Source organism: Chelon labrosus, assembly GCF_963514085.1.
Source record: "Chelon labrosus genome assembly, chromosome: 2".
Lineage (NCBI taxonomy): Eukaryota > Metazoa > Chordata > Actinopteri > Mugiliformes > Mugilidae > Chelon > Chelon labrosus.
The window spans coordinates 3,004,316-3,019,493 of record NC_140338.1 but is presented as its reverse complement, the minus strand read 5'-3'; the positions used below and the strand labels follow the sequence as shown (position 1 = coordinate 3,019,493).

Genomic DNA, 15,178 nt, shown 5'->3' with positions numbered 1-15,178 from the left:
TAACCTACTGGAATCAACGGACGCGCGTCATGATCAACGTCACACATGTGAGGTTGTGCTGAAAAGAATGACGCCAAACAAGACAAGGTAAACTGTTTAAAGATGAAATATAAAGGTAAAACCAAAAGTAGTCTGAAACAGACCTCAGAGAGTCACTATATCACTGCTGTTGTTTTATTTTGGAAACAAGGACAAAGTAAAAGTCTCTATATTATTTAGTTTAAAAACTAAGCTAACAACTTTACTGTTACAGGTTTTATCCAACAAGTTGATTTTTCCATTTTTTTTATAGACAAGTAGTAAACATAGTGAAAAATGAATGTTGGCTCGTATCAGTTGATTTAATATTTAGAGGAAATAGTGACTTGAAATGTCCGAATAAAACCTTTGATCACCCTTAGCAAAAAGTAGTATACTTGAAGTTCATTTTATTAAGTATGCTTGAGTACAAGTATACGTATAGCAAGTATACTACAGACCATGTACTTGTAGTGTACTAGAAAGTATACTAATTTACAAAGTGTACTTTAAGTATACTTTATAAGGTCATTTTAAGTTTACAAAAGTACACTTTCAAGTATACAACAAGTACACTCATCTATATACTACTAGTATACTAGTTATATACTTCTAGTCCACATTTTAGTTTATAAACGTATACTCTACGTATACCACAAGTACACTCTTCTATATACTGCTAGATTACTAGGTAGGGTTTATACTTCTAGTCCACATTTTAGTTTATAAAAATGTACTTAAAGTTGTTAGCTTAGTTTGTAAACTAATACTTAAAGTATACTTTTATATACTTAAAAATGTTCCAATTTAATCCGAAGAAGTATTAAATTAGTATACTTTCTAGTACACTACAAGTACATGGTCTGTAGTATACTTGCTATACTTATAGTTATACTCAAGTATACTTAATGAAATGAACTTCAAGTATGCTACTTTTTGCTACGGGCATGAACGAGTACAGGTAAACATCATTTTACTATAAAGCTTAAACAAATCATATTTAAGTAAAAAATCTAATCCATCATCTTAGCTGAACTATTAGTTGTGAATATGGTAGCATGTAGACTGAGACATCCTTTCAACTATTTGACTTCTCAGTATATTTTACGATCTTCATCCTTGACGCTGTCTGGTTCCGTCCTCCGGACCAGCAGGGGGCGCTGCCGCTCCTCCCCGCTCCTCCCCGCTCCTCCCCGGACCCGGCGGACTGTCATGGCGGCGCCCTGCAGGAGGATCATTTCACGGTGAAACGCGACTCAAACAGTTTCTCCAGGATGAGCTGAGAGGAAACAGAGAATACAGAGAGGTGAGGGAACGACCGGAACCGGAACCAGAGTCCAGTCTGTTACTGGTGTCAGAGTCTGAACCGGGATGGTTCTGTTAGAACGTCAGGAAACGACACCAGAACGAACCGAACCGAACCAGGGATCAGAGAGTCTCATTTAGCTCCAGACACTTTCTGTCAGTTAATCAGCTCCTGATCAGTGCCGGTTATTAGCATCTTAGCATCTTTAGCATTCGTTTAGTTATGTCAGAGTCACGTGACTGTTCTTTATTATGATTTCTCGTGCAGACATAGTTCAGGTGAGGCTCCACCAATCAGCTCCTCTCATGTGTCTGGTGCGTTTAAGTTCTTTTGGAAAACTCAGTGAGATCATTTAAACGTTAATTCAGAGCATTAAACACCAGCAGCGAATATCAGGAACAGGAAACAGTTCACCTGTCTCCCCTGCAGGTATGAACGTGATGTCATCAGTGATGCGGGCGGCCCGCGGGCTTGTCCACGTTGACCCCTTCCTGCTCAGCAAGGTCCTGTCCCCTCCCTCCCTGTGTCCTGCCCGGAGCTCCGCCCCCCTGCTCACCTCTCTGCAGAACAGGAGGTTCGCCTCTAAACAGGTGAGTGTCCTAAATCACACACCTGGACGCTTCATTTTGTGGGATGCTGCGTTCATGTGTTATCGTGTTTACTGTGTTCATATGAACGCTGTCCTCTACGGGACGGTTTCTCGAAAGTCCTGGTCAGAACATCTCTTCCTCCAGAACTGAATGAATGAATATGTTGTGTCTGCAGGACAGAGGTCAGGTCAAAGGTCAGAAGAAACCAAAGGTCAAACCCAAAGTGGACAAACAGGAAGTGGAAATCCGACAGGGGATGACGGTGGCGGCTCTCGCTGAGGCCATGAACAAAGACTTTGGTACGAACAGACACAGTGACATTCAGTAAAGTTTTATTCTTGAATGTCGAGCTGAGTAAAGTTTCTTGTTTTCAGATCACGTGTTGGAGGCTCTGCTGAACACCTCGGTGGACCTGGACTCGCTGGAGCTGGACTCGGTTCTGGAGGATCGTTGGATTAAGGAGGTGGTGACGCGGTCAGGGATGAAGTTCAGATGGGCCAAACTGAGCACGAGTAAAGAGAGACCCAACAGAGACGTCCACAGGAGGTGACAGGACGTCTGTTAAGATCAGACCACCGCAATAAAAGTCCTGTCTGACTTCTGACCTCTGGTCCCGACAGGCCTCCGGCTGACCCATCCCTCCTGGTGCCTCGGCCCCCGGTGGTCACCATCATGGGTCACGTGGACCACGGAAAGACCACCCTGCTGGACAGTCTGAGGAAGAGCCAGATCGTTTCCACCGAAGCCGGAGGGATCACGCAGCACATCGGAGCCTTTCTGGGTAAATACTGGGAAGCGAGGAGGAGCTACTGTTAGCTGGGAGGCTAGGAAGCTAGGAGGAGCTACTGTTAGCTGGGAGGCTAGGAGCTAGGAGGAGCAACTGTTAGCTGGGAGGAGGCTAGGAAGCTAGGAGGAGCTACTGTTAGCTGGGAGGAGGATAGGAAGCTAGGAGGAGCTACTGTTAGCTGGGAGGCTAGGGAGCTAGGAGGAGCCGAGACACCAACCAACAGGAAATCAGTTTACAGTTTTAAGGTTCATGTCGGCGTGGGTCTTGTCTTCCAGTCCAGCTGCCTACAGGTGAGAGGATCACCTTCCTGGACACCCCGGGCCACGCTGCCTTCTCCGCCATGAGGGCCCGCGGAGCCGACGCCACCGACATTGTCATCCTGGTGGTGGCGGCTGATGACGGCGTCATGAACCAGACGGTGGAGTCCATCCAGCACGCCAAGAGGGCCAAAGGTAGGAACCCGAACACCTGAGCGTCGGCCCTCTGGGTCCGTGTTACCTGAGTTTAGACGTTTCTCTTCTGTCTCAGTCCCGATCATCGTGGCTGTAAATAAGTGCGACAAACCTCAGGCCGACGCTCAGAGAGTCAAACAGGAGCTGCTCGCCCACGACGTCGTGTGTGAGGAGTTTGGAGGAGACGTCCAGGCCATTCACATCTCTGCCCTGAAGGTTAGGACGTCCACCCTAAAAACCTTTACCCTCAACCCCAGCTACTTGAATCTGGCTCACCAATACCGAAACTGGTTCTGTTTCCAGGGCGACAACCTGCTGGAGCTGGCCGAAGCTACTGTGGCATTATCCGAGGTTCTGGAGCTGAAGGCAGAACCCAGTGGTGCCGTAGAAGGACTCGTCATCGAGAGCCGCACTGACAAAGGCAAAGGGTGAGTCACCAACGTAACCCTGGTTCTATGATACAGAAAGTGACCCTGGTTCCATGAGACGGGATGTAACCCTGGTTCTAAGAGAAAGGATGTAACCCTGGTTCAGTGATACAGAAAGTAACCCTTGTTCTATGAGATGGGACGTAACCCTGGTTCTAAGAGAAAGGATGTAACCCTGGTTCAGTGATACAGAAAGTAACCCTTGTTCTATGAGATGGGATGTAACCCTGGTTCCATGAGATAGGACGTAACCCTGGTTCTAAGAGAAAGGATGTAACCCTGGTTCAGTGATACAGAAAGTAACCCTTGTTCTATGAGATGGGATGTAACCCTGGTTCCATGAGATAGGACGTAACCCTGGTTCTAAGAGAAAGGATGTAACCCTGGTTCAGTGATACAGAAAGTAACCCTGGTTCCATGAGACGGGATGTAACCCTGGATCCATGAGATGGGATGTAACCCTGGTTCTATGGGACAGGATGTAACCCTGGTTCAGTGATACAGAAAGTAACCCTAGTTCTATGAGATAGGATGTAACCCTGGTCCTGTGATACAGAAAGTGACCCTGGTTCTAAGAGAAAGGATGTAACCCTGGTTCTATGAGAAAGGATGTAACTCTGGTTCTATGATACAGGACGTAACTCTGGTTCTATGGGCATAATGTAACCCTGGTTCCATGAGACGGGATGTAACCCTGTTTACAGAAAGTGACCCTGGTTCTGTGAGACAGGACGTAACTCTGGTTCTATGGGCATAATGTAACCCCGGTTCCATGAGATAGGACGTAACCCTGGTTCTAAGAGAAAGGATGTAACCCTGGTTCTAAGAGAAAGGATGTAACCCTGGTTCTGTGAGACAGGATGTAACCCTGGTTCTGTGAGACAGGATGTAACCCTGGTTCTGTGAGACAGGACGTAACTCTGGTTCTATGAGACAGGACGTAACTCTGGTTCTATGAGACAGGATGTAACCCTGGTTCTGTGAGACAGGACGTAACCCTGGTTCTATGAGACAGGATGTAACCCTGGTTCTGTGAGACAGGACTTAACCCTGGTTCTATGAGATGGGATGTAACTCTGGTTCTACAATAGAGGATGTAACCCTAGTTCATTAGAGAGAACCTTGGTTCTGAAATAAGCTCTAAAACTAAACTAACAGAACCCAATCTGAACTGTGGTATCTCCTCAGGCCTGTAACGACAGCCATCATCCAGCGGGGTACACTGAAGCGGGGCTGCGTCCTGGTCGCAGGTAAATGTTGGGCCAAAGTCCGGTTCATGTTTGACGAGAACGGCCGAGCGCTGCAGGAGGCTGGACCGAGCGCTGCGGTGCAGGTGGTCGGCTGGAAGGAGCTGCCATCTGCTGGAGAGACCATCCTGGAGGTGGAGTCTGAGGTGAGGTCCACACAGCTGGTTCAGATCAGAATCAGACGTTTTTCCTTTCAATTCAATTCAATTTTATTTATATAGTGTCAATAACAATACAAATCGTCTCAAGACGCTTTACAAAAACCCGGCCTGGAACCCCCAGAGCAAGCCTGAAGGCAACGGTGGCAAGGAAAAACTCCCTTTTAACAGGAAGAAACCTCGAGCAGAACCCAGCTCATATGGAGGGACCCATCTGCCTAAGGCCAGCCGGGTACAGACAGAAGAAAGAGAGAAGAGAACAGCAAGATAAACATACATCTGTCATAGATACACATATCTGACTAAAGTGTACATGTGGAATCTTATGATACAAACTGATGATGTTACATGACAGTTTGAAAATGTAAGAGGAATCATAGGCAGGTTGGAGAATTGTTCATTCAGGTAGGAGTGGATAACTGCAGGATTCCATGAAGACTGGGCAGGCTGATGAGACCACGACAACAGATGTAGTATAGAGCTCCACAGGAAACACACCACTCCAGGCCAGAGATACTCACAAGAAGAGGGGGGAAGAGGGGGGAAGGGGGGGAAGGGGGGTGGGACACACACAGCAGTAAACATTCTACATAGTAATAGCACAGAATTGTATGACTAGTAGTATATAGGAAATTAGAGGGCAAGAACTCTGTGCCAGAGAAAAGAAAGTGGAGGATGCGAGAGAGGAGAGAGAAGAAAGAAGGAGGACATGTGTTTGGTGCATCGTCCCCCAGCAGCCTAGGCCTATAGCAGCATAACTAAGGGATGGTTTAGTCCAGCCCTAACTATAAGCCTGATCAAAAAGGAAAGTCTTAAGCCTGACCTTAAAAATAGAGAGAGTGTCTGCCTCCCGAACCCAAACTGGGAGCTGGTTCCACAGGAGAGGAGCCTGATAGCTGAAAGCTCTACCTCCCATTCTACTTTTTGAAATTCTAGGAACCACAAGTAGGCCTGCACTTTCAGACCGAAGTGATCTGTTGGGATGATATGGTACAATAAGGTCTTTAAGATACGATGGAGCTAGGCCTTTAAGGGCCTTGTATGTAAGGAGGAGGATTTTAAATTCTATTCTAGACTTTAAAGGGAGCCAATGAAGAGAAGCTAAAACTGGAGTAATATGATCTCTCTTGCTAATTCCTGTCAATGCTCTTGCTGCGGCATTTTGAATCAACTGGAGGCTTTTTAAAGAGCTATTTGGACAGCCAGACAGTAATGAATTACAATAATCCAGTCTGGACGACACAAATGCATGAACTAGTTTTTCAGCATCACTCTGAGACAGGATGTTCCTAATGTTGACGATATTACGCAGGTGAAAGAAGGCAGTCCTGGTCACTTGCTTTATGTGACATTTAAAGGACATATCCTCATCAAATATAACACCAAGGTTTTTTACAGTAGTACTGGAGGCCAAGGTAATGCCATCCAAAGACACCACGTGATTAGATAATGAATCTCTGAGATGCTTAGGACCGAATACAATAACTTCTGTTTTGTCTGAGTTTAAGAGTAGGAAATTACAGGTCATCCAAGCCTTTATGTCTTTAAGGCATGCTTGGAGTTTAACCAACTGATTAGTTTCATCTGGTTTCATAGATAAATATAGCTGGGTGTCGTCTGCATAGCAATGAAAGTTTATGCCATGTTTTCTAATAATCTTGCCTAATGGAAACATGTATAACGTGAAGAGTATTGGTCCTAGCACAGAACCCTGAGGAACTCCATAACTTACTTTTGTATAAGTAGAGGAATCATTATTGACATGAACAAACTGGAATCTGTCAGATAGATAGGATTCAAACCAGTCTAATGCAGTTCCTTTAATCTTGACCTCACTTTCAAGTCTCTGTAGTAAAATATTATGATCAATAGTGTCAAATGCAGCACTAAGATCTAGCAGAACAAGTATAGAGACAAGTCCACTGTCTGAAGCCATGAGGAGATCATTGGTAACTTTGACCAAAGCTGTTTCTGTACTATGATGAACTCTAAAACCTGACTGAAACTCTTCAAACAGACCATTCTTGTTTAAGTGGTCACACAACTGATTAGCAACAACTTTTTCTAGAATTTTGGAAATAAAAGGAAGGTTGGAGATTGGTCTATAGTTGGCTTAAACATCTGGATCTAGAGTGGCTTTCTTGAGTAAGGGCTTAATTACAGCAATCTTAAAAGACTGAGGCACATATCCTGTTAATAAAGATAAATTTATCTGGTTCAATATGGAGGTGTTAATTAATGGAAAAACTTCTTTGAGCAATTTAGTTGGGATTGGATCTAGAAGACAGGTTGATGGTTTAGATGCTGTAATTGTTGAAGAGAGCTCAGGAAGATCTACTGGGGAGAAGGATTCCAGATATTGATAAGGTCTTACAAAAGTTTCTAATGTCGCTGTACTTGCATCTTTAACAGCTGTTGGAAGGATGCCTTGAATATTTTCTCTAATGCCGACAATTTTATTAGTAAAGAAGCTCATGAAGTCATTACTACTGAGGGCTAAAGGAATAGATGGCTCAACAGAGCTGTGGCTCTTTGTCAGCCTGGCTACAGTGCTGAAAAGAAATCTGGGGTTGTTCTTGTTTTCTTCTATTAATGATGAATAATATGCTGTTCTAATACTACTGAGAGCTTTTTTATAAGTTGTTAAACTATCTTTCCAGGCTATGCGAGCTTCTTCAGAATTAGTGGAATGCCAAATTCTTTCTAGCTTTCGGACTGCCTGTTTTAAACAGCGCAACTGTGAATTATACCATGGAGCTAGCCTCCTCCTATTTATGACCTTCTTTTTCAGAGGAGCAACTAAGTTTAAAGTTGAACTAAGCGATGCTGCAGTGCCATCGACAAAATAATCTATTAGTGCAGGGGTTAAATTGTGGTTGCTGTCGTCCACAACATTGGTACATGGCACTTTGTGGTCGTTCTAAGTGTGTCTTGTTTAAAACTGAAATAAACTGAATTGCAGCAACGAGCGAGAGAGGTGGTGGACTGGAGGACCTATGAGGAGGAGCAGTTGAAGCTGCAGGAGCAGCAGAGCGCCATCGAAATCAAGCAGAAGCTTCACCAGGAGGAGTACCACCGGGAGAGGGAGGCGCTGTCACACCTGAGCTGGAGGCAGAGGAAGGCGGCTATGTACCGGGCCAACAAGACCAGGTTCTCCATGAGACCCAGTGAGAAGACGCACAGCGACCAGCCCAGCCTGCCGCTCATCATCAAAGGTATGAACGCCACCAGCCTCTGACTGGCTGTGACATCATTCTGACTGACCGACCTCTGACCTCCAGGTGACGTGGACGGCTCGGTGGAGGCCATCCTGAACATCCTGGACAGTTACGACGCTCAGGAGCAGTGTCAGCTGGACGTGGTCCACTTCGGTATAGGAGACATCTCGGAGAATGACATCAACATGGCGGAGACATTTGGAGGTAGGAGGTGGGACGTGTCTGAGGGCTCCGCCAATGAGAGACCTTCAGATTATAACGGACGACGTCTCTTCCTCTCTTCCTCATGTCCAGGTTCCATCTATGGCTTTAACGTGGCGGTGAACCGGTCCGTCGAGCAGCTGGCGGCGAAGCGAGGCGTTCCGCTGCGACTTCACAACATCATCTACAAACTGTTCGATCAGCTGAAGGAAGAGTTGGGCAGCAAACTGCCGCCACTCGTCTCCGAGGACGTCATCGGTGAGTCCACACATGCAGACTGTAAATCAAGATAGTTGATCCGTAGTGGTGCTGGGGGGTGGAGTCACGTGAAGGCCCCGCCTCCTGCTTCATAAGAGCATACTTCCTGTAGCCCAGCCGCCATCTTCACTGAGCCTGCTGATTGTTTTAGCGAGCTAATTGGTTGGGGGGTCATGAAGGAGGCAGGACATTCGTACCACATGTCGAATAAAATGACGGCCTCTCATGTTTTCCCGCTCGGTGCAGGTGAGGCTACGGTGCTCGCCATGTTTGACGTCTCTGTGGGGAAGAAGAAGGTTCCTGTGGCCGGCTGCAGGGTTCAGAAAGGCCAGCTGGACCGGCGCCTCAAGTTCCGACTGATGCGAGGACAGGACGCGATCTGGGAGGGTGAGTGGGACCAGATCAGAACCAGGTCCAGAGTTCATACTTACAGCTGATTATTTTCATCATTATCAAAGAGTTAAGTCAATAGAAGTATAGTCTTATAAAATAATCTTTCAGTGTAGAACCTTAACCCTTATGTAGAACCACTTGGTACCAAACAGAACCTGCTTTATTCAGTTTTTTTTCAATTAACCAAACCTCACGTCTTAGCCAGTTTAACATTGTCATTGTGCTTCCTGCGTTTTTTTTGTATGTTCCCTATTGTTCCTGTGACATTCCAAGGTTCTCCTGTGGTTCCTGCAGGTTCTCTGGCGGCGTTGAAGCACCACAAGGACGACATCCAGATGGTGAAGGTGGGGATGGAGTGCGGCCTGTCGGTGGACGGTGACGTCGACTTCAGAGCTGGCGACGTCATCATTTGTTTCCAGGAGCGGGAACTTACACAGGTCACTTCCTGGGACCCCGGGTTCTAACGTCCCATCATGCCTTGCGGCTCGCAGAACGAGCCGAATACTGACAATTGAACTGAATGTAGATTATCTGATGATTTATTATTTCAGACAGAAACAAAGTGACGTCTGAGACGAGTAAAAAGAACCTTTAATGTTTTGTTTCAGAAACATTTTAATAAAGAATCAAACAGTCCTGGTTTCTGATTGGACAGAACTTAACATGTTGATGCTCAGGAACAGTGAAGGAACTGAAAGATCTGAACTTGTTCTAAAACATGATGATTAATAAAAAACAAAGAAGACGACGTAACGTTCACTTCCTCCTGCTCTTGGTCGGCTTGGCGAGCAGCGCCGGGTCGATCTGATCTGGACTCAGTCCTCTGACGGAGAAGAGGCGGGCGGCGCGCTCCGGTAACGTTCCCCCGCACTTCAACCCTCGAGACATGAGTTCCTCCTTCAGGACGTCCAGACCCAGAGACTCCAGCTGGAGGACGGAGGACACCGAGGACAGATCCAGCTGCTGACCAACAACACGGGTTAATGAGCAAAACATCTGATACCAGGTCCCATCACAGGACGTTCTTTGGGTTCTGATGTATTTAATAAGAATCTTTAATTAATGTTAGGGTTCAGAACAGGAACTACAACTTCCTCAAAGTCTCTGAAGACTTCTAGCTGTCTCCTGACTCTTTATTCAACACAGAAGAAAAACAGACCTGCTGAGATGAACAGCTGGACTCTGAAGGTTTAGATGTTTGTGGAGGTTCCTGGTTCTCCCTCTGGTCTCTGGATGTTTGTGGACGTTCCTGGTCCTCCCTCTGGACTCCGGATGTTTGCGGAGGTTCCTGGTCCTCCCTCTGGACTCCGGATGTTTGTGGACGCTCCTGGTCCTCCCTCTGGACTCCAGATGTTTGTGGAGGTTCCTGGTCTTCTCTCTGGACTCCGGATGTCTGTGGACGTTCCTGGTCCTCCCTCTGGACTCCGGATGTTTGTGGACGTTCCTGGTCCTCCCTCTGGTCTCTAGATGTTTGCGGACGTTCCTGGTCCTCTCTCTGGACTCCAGATGTTTGTGGAGTCTTGACAGTTGGACCAGCTGAAGACGAGCTGCAATCAGACCGAATCAGACCGTTGATTTAAACAGAACCAGAACAGAATTCAGATCCGGTCTCAACCGGTTCCTACCTGCCACTTTGCTCCGCCCCCGCTTCCTCTCTCAGTTTCGTCGTGGTGGCGGCTCCTCGGACGGACGTAGACGTGGACGGAGAGTCTTCGTCGTCCTCCGTGTCTTCGCTCTCAGAGCTCAGCAGCTCGTCCAGATCCTCCATCCCTGTCCTGTAACCATGACGACAGAATCAGGGTCTGAGCCTTGTTGATGTTTAAATCCACACGGATGATTTACGAAAAAATGACCATAAACGCTAATGAAACACTGGAGACGTGGAGTGGGCGGTACCAAGTTGAACCAATCTGGACCAATGGGGGGCGACTGATTGACACATGACTCAAACATTTTGGTTCCTACCACCAGATCCACCACGTCACTAATGCTCATGGCGGCTTGTGTCGGCTGAACCGTCAATAAACTTATTTTTCTACGTTTACGTTTCTTGACTTTGAGTAAAAACAGGAACTGACCAGAAACAAGGAGCAGCAGCTGCCACCGCCGTCTTCTTCTTCTTTGGTGGCAGTGGGATCTGATCAGGGCTCGGTCTCTTGGTCGCCGAGACGTCTCCGACCTTGACCTGAGCGCTGGAGGACGCCTGCAGCCCTGAGACAAGAATCAGCTGCCGTCAGTCGTCGTTGTCGTCACATTTACCACAGTCTACAGTGAAACCAGAAGAACCGAGGAACCTTTGAGCACCGAGTCCTCCAGCCTCTCGGACAGGTCGTGGCACTGCCGCTGGTACTCGGGGTCGGTGAACTGGTGTTTGGGCTCAGACAGTTTCCTCTGCAGACGCTCCAGACGCCGCTGCTCCTTCTCCGCCTCGCGCTCCGCCTGCTTCTTCAGCCACTCTGCCATCCTGCACCAACGAAGAAGAACAAGAGCTTCACCAACCTCCAACCACTCCTTCACATCATCACGCTCAAGATTCAGCCCATGACGTTTGACTCAAAGGTTAAAAACTAAAATGCTGATCTTCAGAAGTAATTTGTTCCCCTGAGTGGAACTTGAATCGGCTTGCTTTTACATTTTTATAGAACGAATATTTTTGTGGCTGCCGTCTCCAGATCCTCTTCACCAGACTGAACCTCTTCATGTTGTGTTTTTTCTACTTGAAAGTGACAGCACCAGTTGATTGGACACTACAGACGACCTCTACTTAGTTAATGAACTTTACAGCAACAAGATCTGAAAGAAACAACAAACGTTTCCTAAAATATTCTTTCTTAGTTCTCATAAACTTGGAGTAGGGCTTGGCGATATAAGTGTTTCATATCAGTCGATATCGATAATTATTGATTCGTTTTTTTAACCTATTCTACTCAGACTTCTCAACTGTGCTGAACTGCATCCGTTATTTCTTTATATCACTTTGATGTTTTGTCGTATGTCACTGCTGCCGTGTACCTCAGGGTCATAAAAATCCCGTCAAAATCTATTTTTACCCGTCACTTTGATTTTTTAAAAATGATAATGACATATTCAATAGCATTTAATTTTCATTCATTATTAATTAATATTCATTAGCGGTGGGAAAAAAAAAGATTCGGTTCATATAACCGTCATCAAAGGCCATTTGATATAAACTGAACCACTAGCAAACTAAGGCATTCAGACACTCACTCACTTACGCACAATACGCAAAAAACGAAACTTAACCGACTCTTAACCGCTGCTCGTGGATCCCTGCTTAACCGAGTCAGCAGCCACTCACTCGGCCGGCAGATAAACGAAACTTAACCGACTACTAATCAAGAGAGACAAGAGCCAATTCGCCTTTGGCTAAGCCACACCCTAGAATGTAGATTGACCAATCACAGCCAAGAGAGCTCCCACAGGGGTCCGACACTTTTTCACAGCGCTCAATTGACTTTAACGCAGGCGTCTCATATTTTCGGTCTCGGCAGGCTATACTGTCGTAGTTTATCAAAAATATGGTTAAACGTTGTGCCTGGGGCATTTGTAACACAGATACGCGTTTCCCAGAAAGGTTGGAAGGGGGTGTCCGTTTTTTCCCCTTCCCAAAACCGAAGTCAAATCCTGACAAGTGTCGTCTTTGGATTAAACTGTGTGGACGTCCTCACAGTCAGCTCAACCCCTCAAAACCCCCCTATGATGTGCGCGCAAAACCCTGTGGAGCTAACCAAAACATCACCGTTACAGCTTAAGTTGCATAGTTGTTGATACGCTAGCACACGCTGAAGAAATACAACGTTATACGTGCGTAACGTTAGTCCGTTTGCTTCGTAATAACGATTATAGAAGTGAATAGAGACGTACCCAGCTTTGCATGAACAGTGTTGCTCCTTGATATAGTCAGTCCCAGCCTCCGTCTCGATTAATAGGATATGCGGTGGTTCATTTTTTGACTGTGACCGGTAGCTTTTGCCTCTATTTGGATGCCTTGTCGTTCGTTGCGTTTCACTTGTATGTCCCGAATATAGCCTTCGAACGCTTATTGCAGCCCCCTTTTGCCTACTTCTATCGGACACTTTATTTGCTGCTTTATAAAAGTTTGACAAAAGTTCAGCAGGAAGAGCTGTCACAGCATAAACCATGTTGATCCCAGAGCCTTATAGATAACCAGAAAACCACAGCCCAGAAGAGAATGTCGGACGTAGCAACAGTAACTAAGGGGGGCGGGGCTTAGCCAAAGGCGAATTAATATGCTCACTCGCCACCAAGTTAGCAGACAACATCGGTCTGACTCTTGTCTGACTTAAAATAACCAAAATATTGCCAAACTGGTGACGTGAACTTTGCTTTTTTATCTACAATTTCCTCTCACACTGTCTCACTCATATTCTCCTTTCACTCCACTCCGTTCTTTGTTGTTGTTGTTGTCGTTGTTGCCGCCAACCTGGTTTAGCTGGGCCGTGATAGGTCGAGAGGCTAAAGCCCTTCCTCTGCCTACATCCCCCAGAATGACTTGCAGTTCTGGCTCTGGGTTTTCTTCCTATTTTTCTCTCTAACGGAGTTCGAGTGTAATTATCGAACATTCTATTGATATCGATCACGTGTCTATCGCGATATATATCGTTATCGTTTTAACTTGGAGGGAGAAAAGTTTTGGATCAAACCCTCTGTCACTGAGTCGTCAACATAATTTTGCAAACGTTAAAAACGTTTCTGAATTCTTTTTTTGAGACAGGTGTATAACTTTAACAGACAACATGAAGGTGACTGTTGCCATGGAGACCGTGAGTCGTTTATTTAAATCTTTGACACGAGCTACACAGAGACATCCAGTAATATTATTATTATTATAATAGTTTGAGTGACGTCCAGATTATGGTGGTTACTGTGGGTTAACCCGGGTTCTGTGATGTCCAGATTATGGTGGTTACTGTGGGTTAACCCGGGTTCTGTGATGTACAGATTATGGTGGTTACTGTGGGTTAACCCGGGTTCTGTGATGTCCAGATTATGGTGGTTACTGTGGGTTAACTCGGGTTCTGTGATGTCCAGATTATGGAGGTTACTGTGGGTTAACCCTGGTTCTGTGATGTCCAGATTATGGTGGTTACTGTGGGTTAACCCTGGTTCTGTGATGTCCATATTATGGTGGTTACTGTGGGTTAACCCGGGTTCTGTGATGTCCAGATTATGGAGGTTACTGTGGGTTAACCCGGGTTCTGTGAGGAGCTCCCACTTACTCTTTCTCGTGGTTCACGTCTCGGAGTCGCCGTCCGCTCAGATCTCTGCAGGCCTCGCGATTCGTCGTCTTCTCAATCTGAGCGCCCAGAGCTCGCAGCATAGAGCCAAACCCTGAAACACACATCTCACCGTTAACCCCTTGTTGCTGACACATTCTTGGGGGGGGGGGTAAAGACTACAACTACAGATGGTCACCATGACAACACCTCCTCCAACTGCTACAGACAGAGGTCAATATACTGGTGCGGTCTAATTCCTGGATCATACCTCCCTTGCCTCCACAGAGGCGGGGCTCCAGGTGATAGACGGCGCCATGCTGCAGAGGATCCTCCAGATGTGAGAGTCGGCCATTTTTGATGACGTAGAAATCCTCAGGTGAGACTCTCTACAAACACATTAATGAGACAATAATGATAAACTGACTTGGAGAGAAACGTTTACGATACAATGAATAAATATGATTTAAATGAAACAGCTGTTGTAACTTTAACTGCCTCCTGTATTAAATTAAAGCCACAACAACCTGCTGTTCGACTGTTTGAAGGCGACTGTTTGTGTTGTTAGCCCACATTAGCACATCAGCTAACAGGAAGCTAACACGAGAGCTGAACAAAAAAAACACATTCAAGCAGAACTATCTTCGTTTCCCGCCTCCGTTCGGTGTAAACACTCACCTGCTGCTGGACGAAGAAGTCCAGAACGTCTCGGACCGAAGAACCGTCCCAAAACGCCCGGTTAGAAAACCTGAATCCAGGAGCGCACACAAACACCTCCATGTCAGCGTCTTCACGAGACCACAGTGCGCATGCGCAGCTGTTTTCACTCGGCTGACAAGGCATGACGTCAGACGAGTAAAAACC

The 15,178-nt window shown here is 46.3% G+C and overlaps 2 protein-coding genes across 4 annotated transcripts; one reads left to right on the top strand and one right to left on the bottom strand.

Annotated features, from left to right (window-relative positions):
- The first annotated feature begins 1,201 nt into the window (after positions 1-1,201).
- Positions 1,202-9,692, top strand: mtif2 (mitochondrial translational initiation factor 2). Of its 2 annotated transcripts, none has more exons than XM_084561102.1 (14): positions 1,202-1,324; positions 1,754-1,914; positions 2,090-2,213; positions 2,289-2,460; positions 2,535-2,695; positions 2,977-3,153; positions 3,230-3,369; positions 3,457-3,581; positions 4,770-4,974; positions 7,949-8,201; positions 8,268-8,408; positions 8,499-8,663; positions 8,910-9,050; positions 9,351-9,692. In XM_084561102.1, the coding sequence occupies exons 2-14, from the start codon at positions 1,756-1,758 to the stop codon at positions 9,518-9,520; spliced, it is 2,133 nt and encodes a 710-aa protein (XP_084417228.1). In that variant the 5' UTR covers positions 1,202-1,324; positions 1,754-1,755; the 3' UTR covers positions 9,521-9,692. The 2 variants fall into 2 exon arrangements, with proteins under 2 accessions (XP_084417228.1, XP_084417229.1); XM_084561103.1 differs by lacking the exon at positions 1,202-1,324 and adding an exon at positions 1,590-1,638.
- sde2 (SDE2 telomere maintenance homolog (S. pombe)) lies at positions 9,631-15,115 on the bottom strand. 2 transcript variants are annotated; one of them, XM_084561121.1, is made up of 8 exons: positions 14,993-15,115; positions 14,586-14,703; positions 14,318-14,429; positions 11,351-11,520; positions 11,135-11,267; positions 10,682-10,831; positions 10,216-10,603; positions 9,631-10,019 (listed from the first exon to the last, which is right to left on the bottom strand). In XM_084561121.1, the coding sequence occupies exons 1-8, from the start codon at positions 15,092-15,094 to the stop codon at positions 9,813-9,815; spliced, it is 1,380 nt and encodes a 459-aa protein (XP_084417247.1). In that variant the 5' UTR covers positions 15,095-15,115; the 3' UTR covers positions 9,631-9,812. The 2 variants fall into 2 exon arrangements, with proteins under 2 accessions (XP_084417247.1, XP_084417248.1); XM_084561122.1 differs by having other exon boundaries at positions 9,631-10,016.
- Positions 15,116-15,178: the final 63 nt, after the last annotated feature.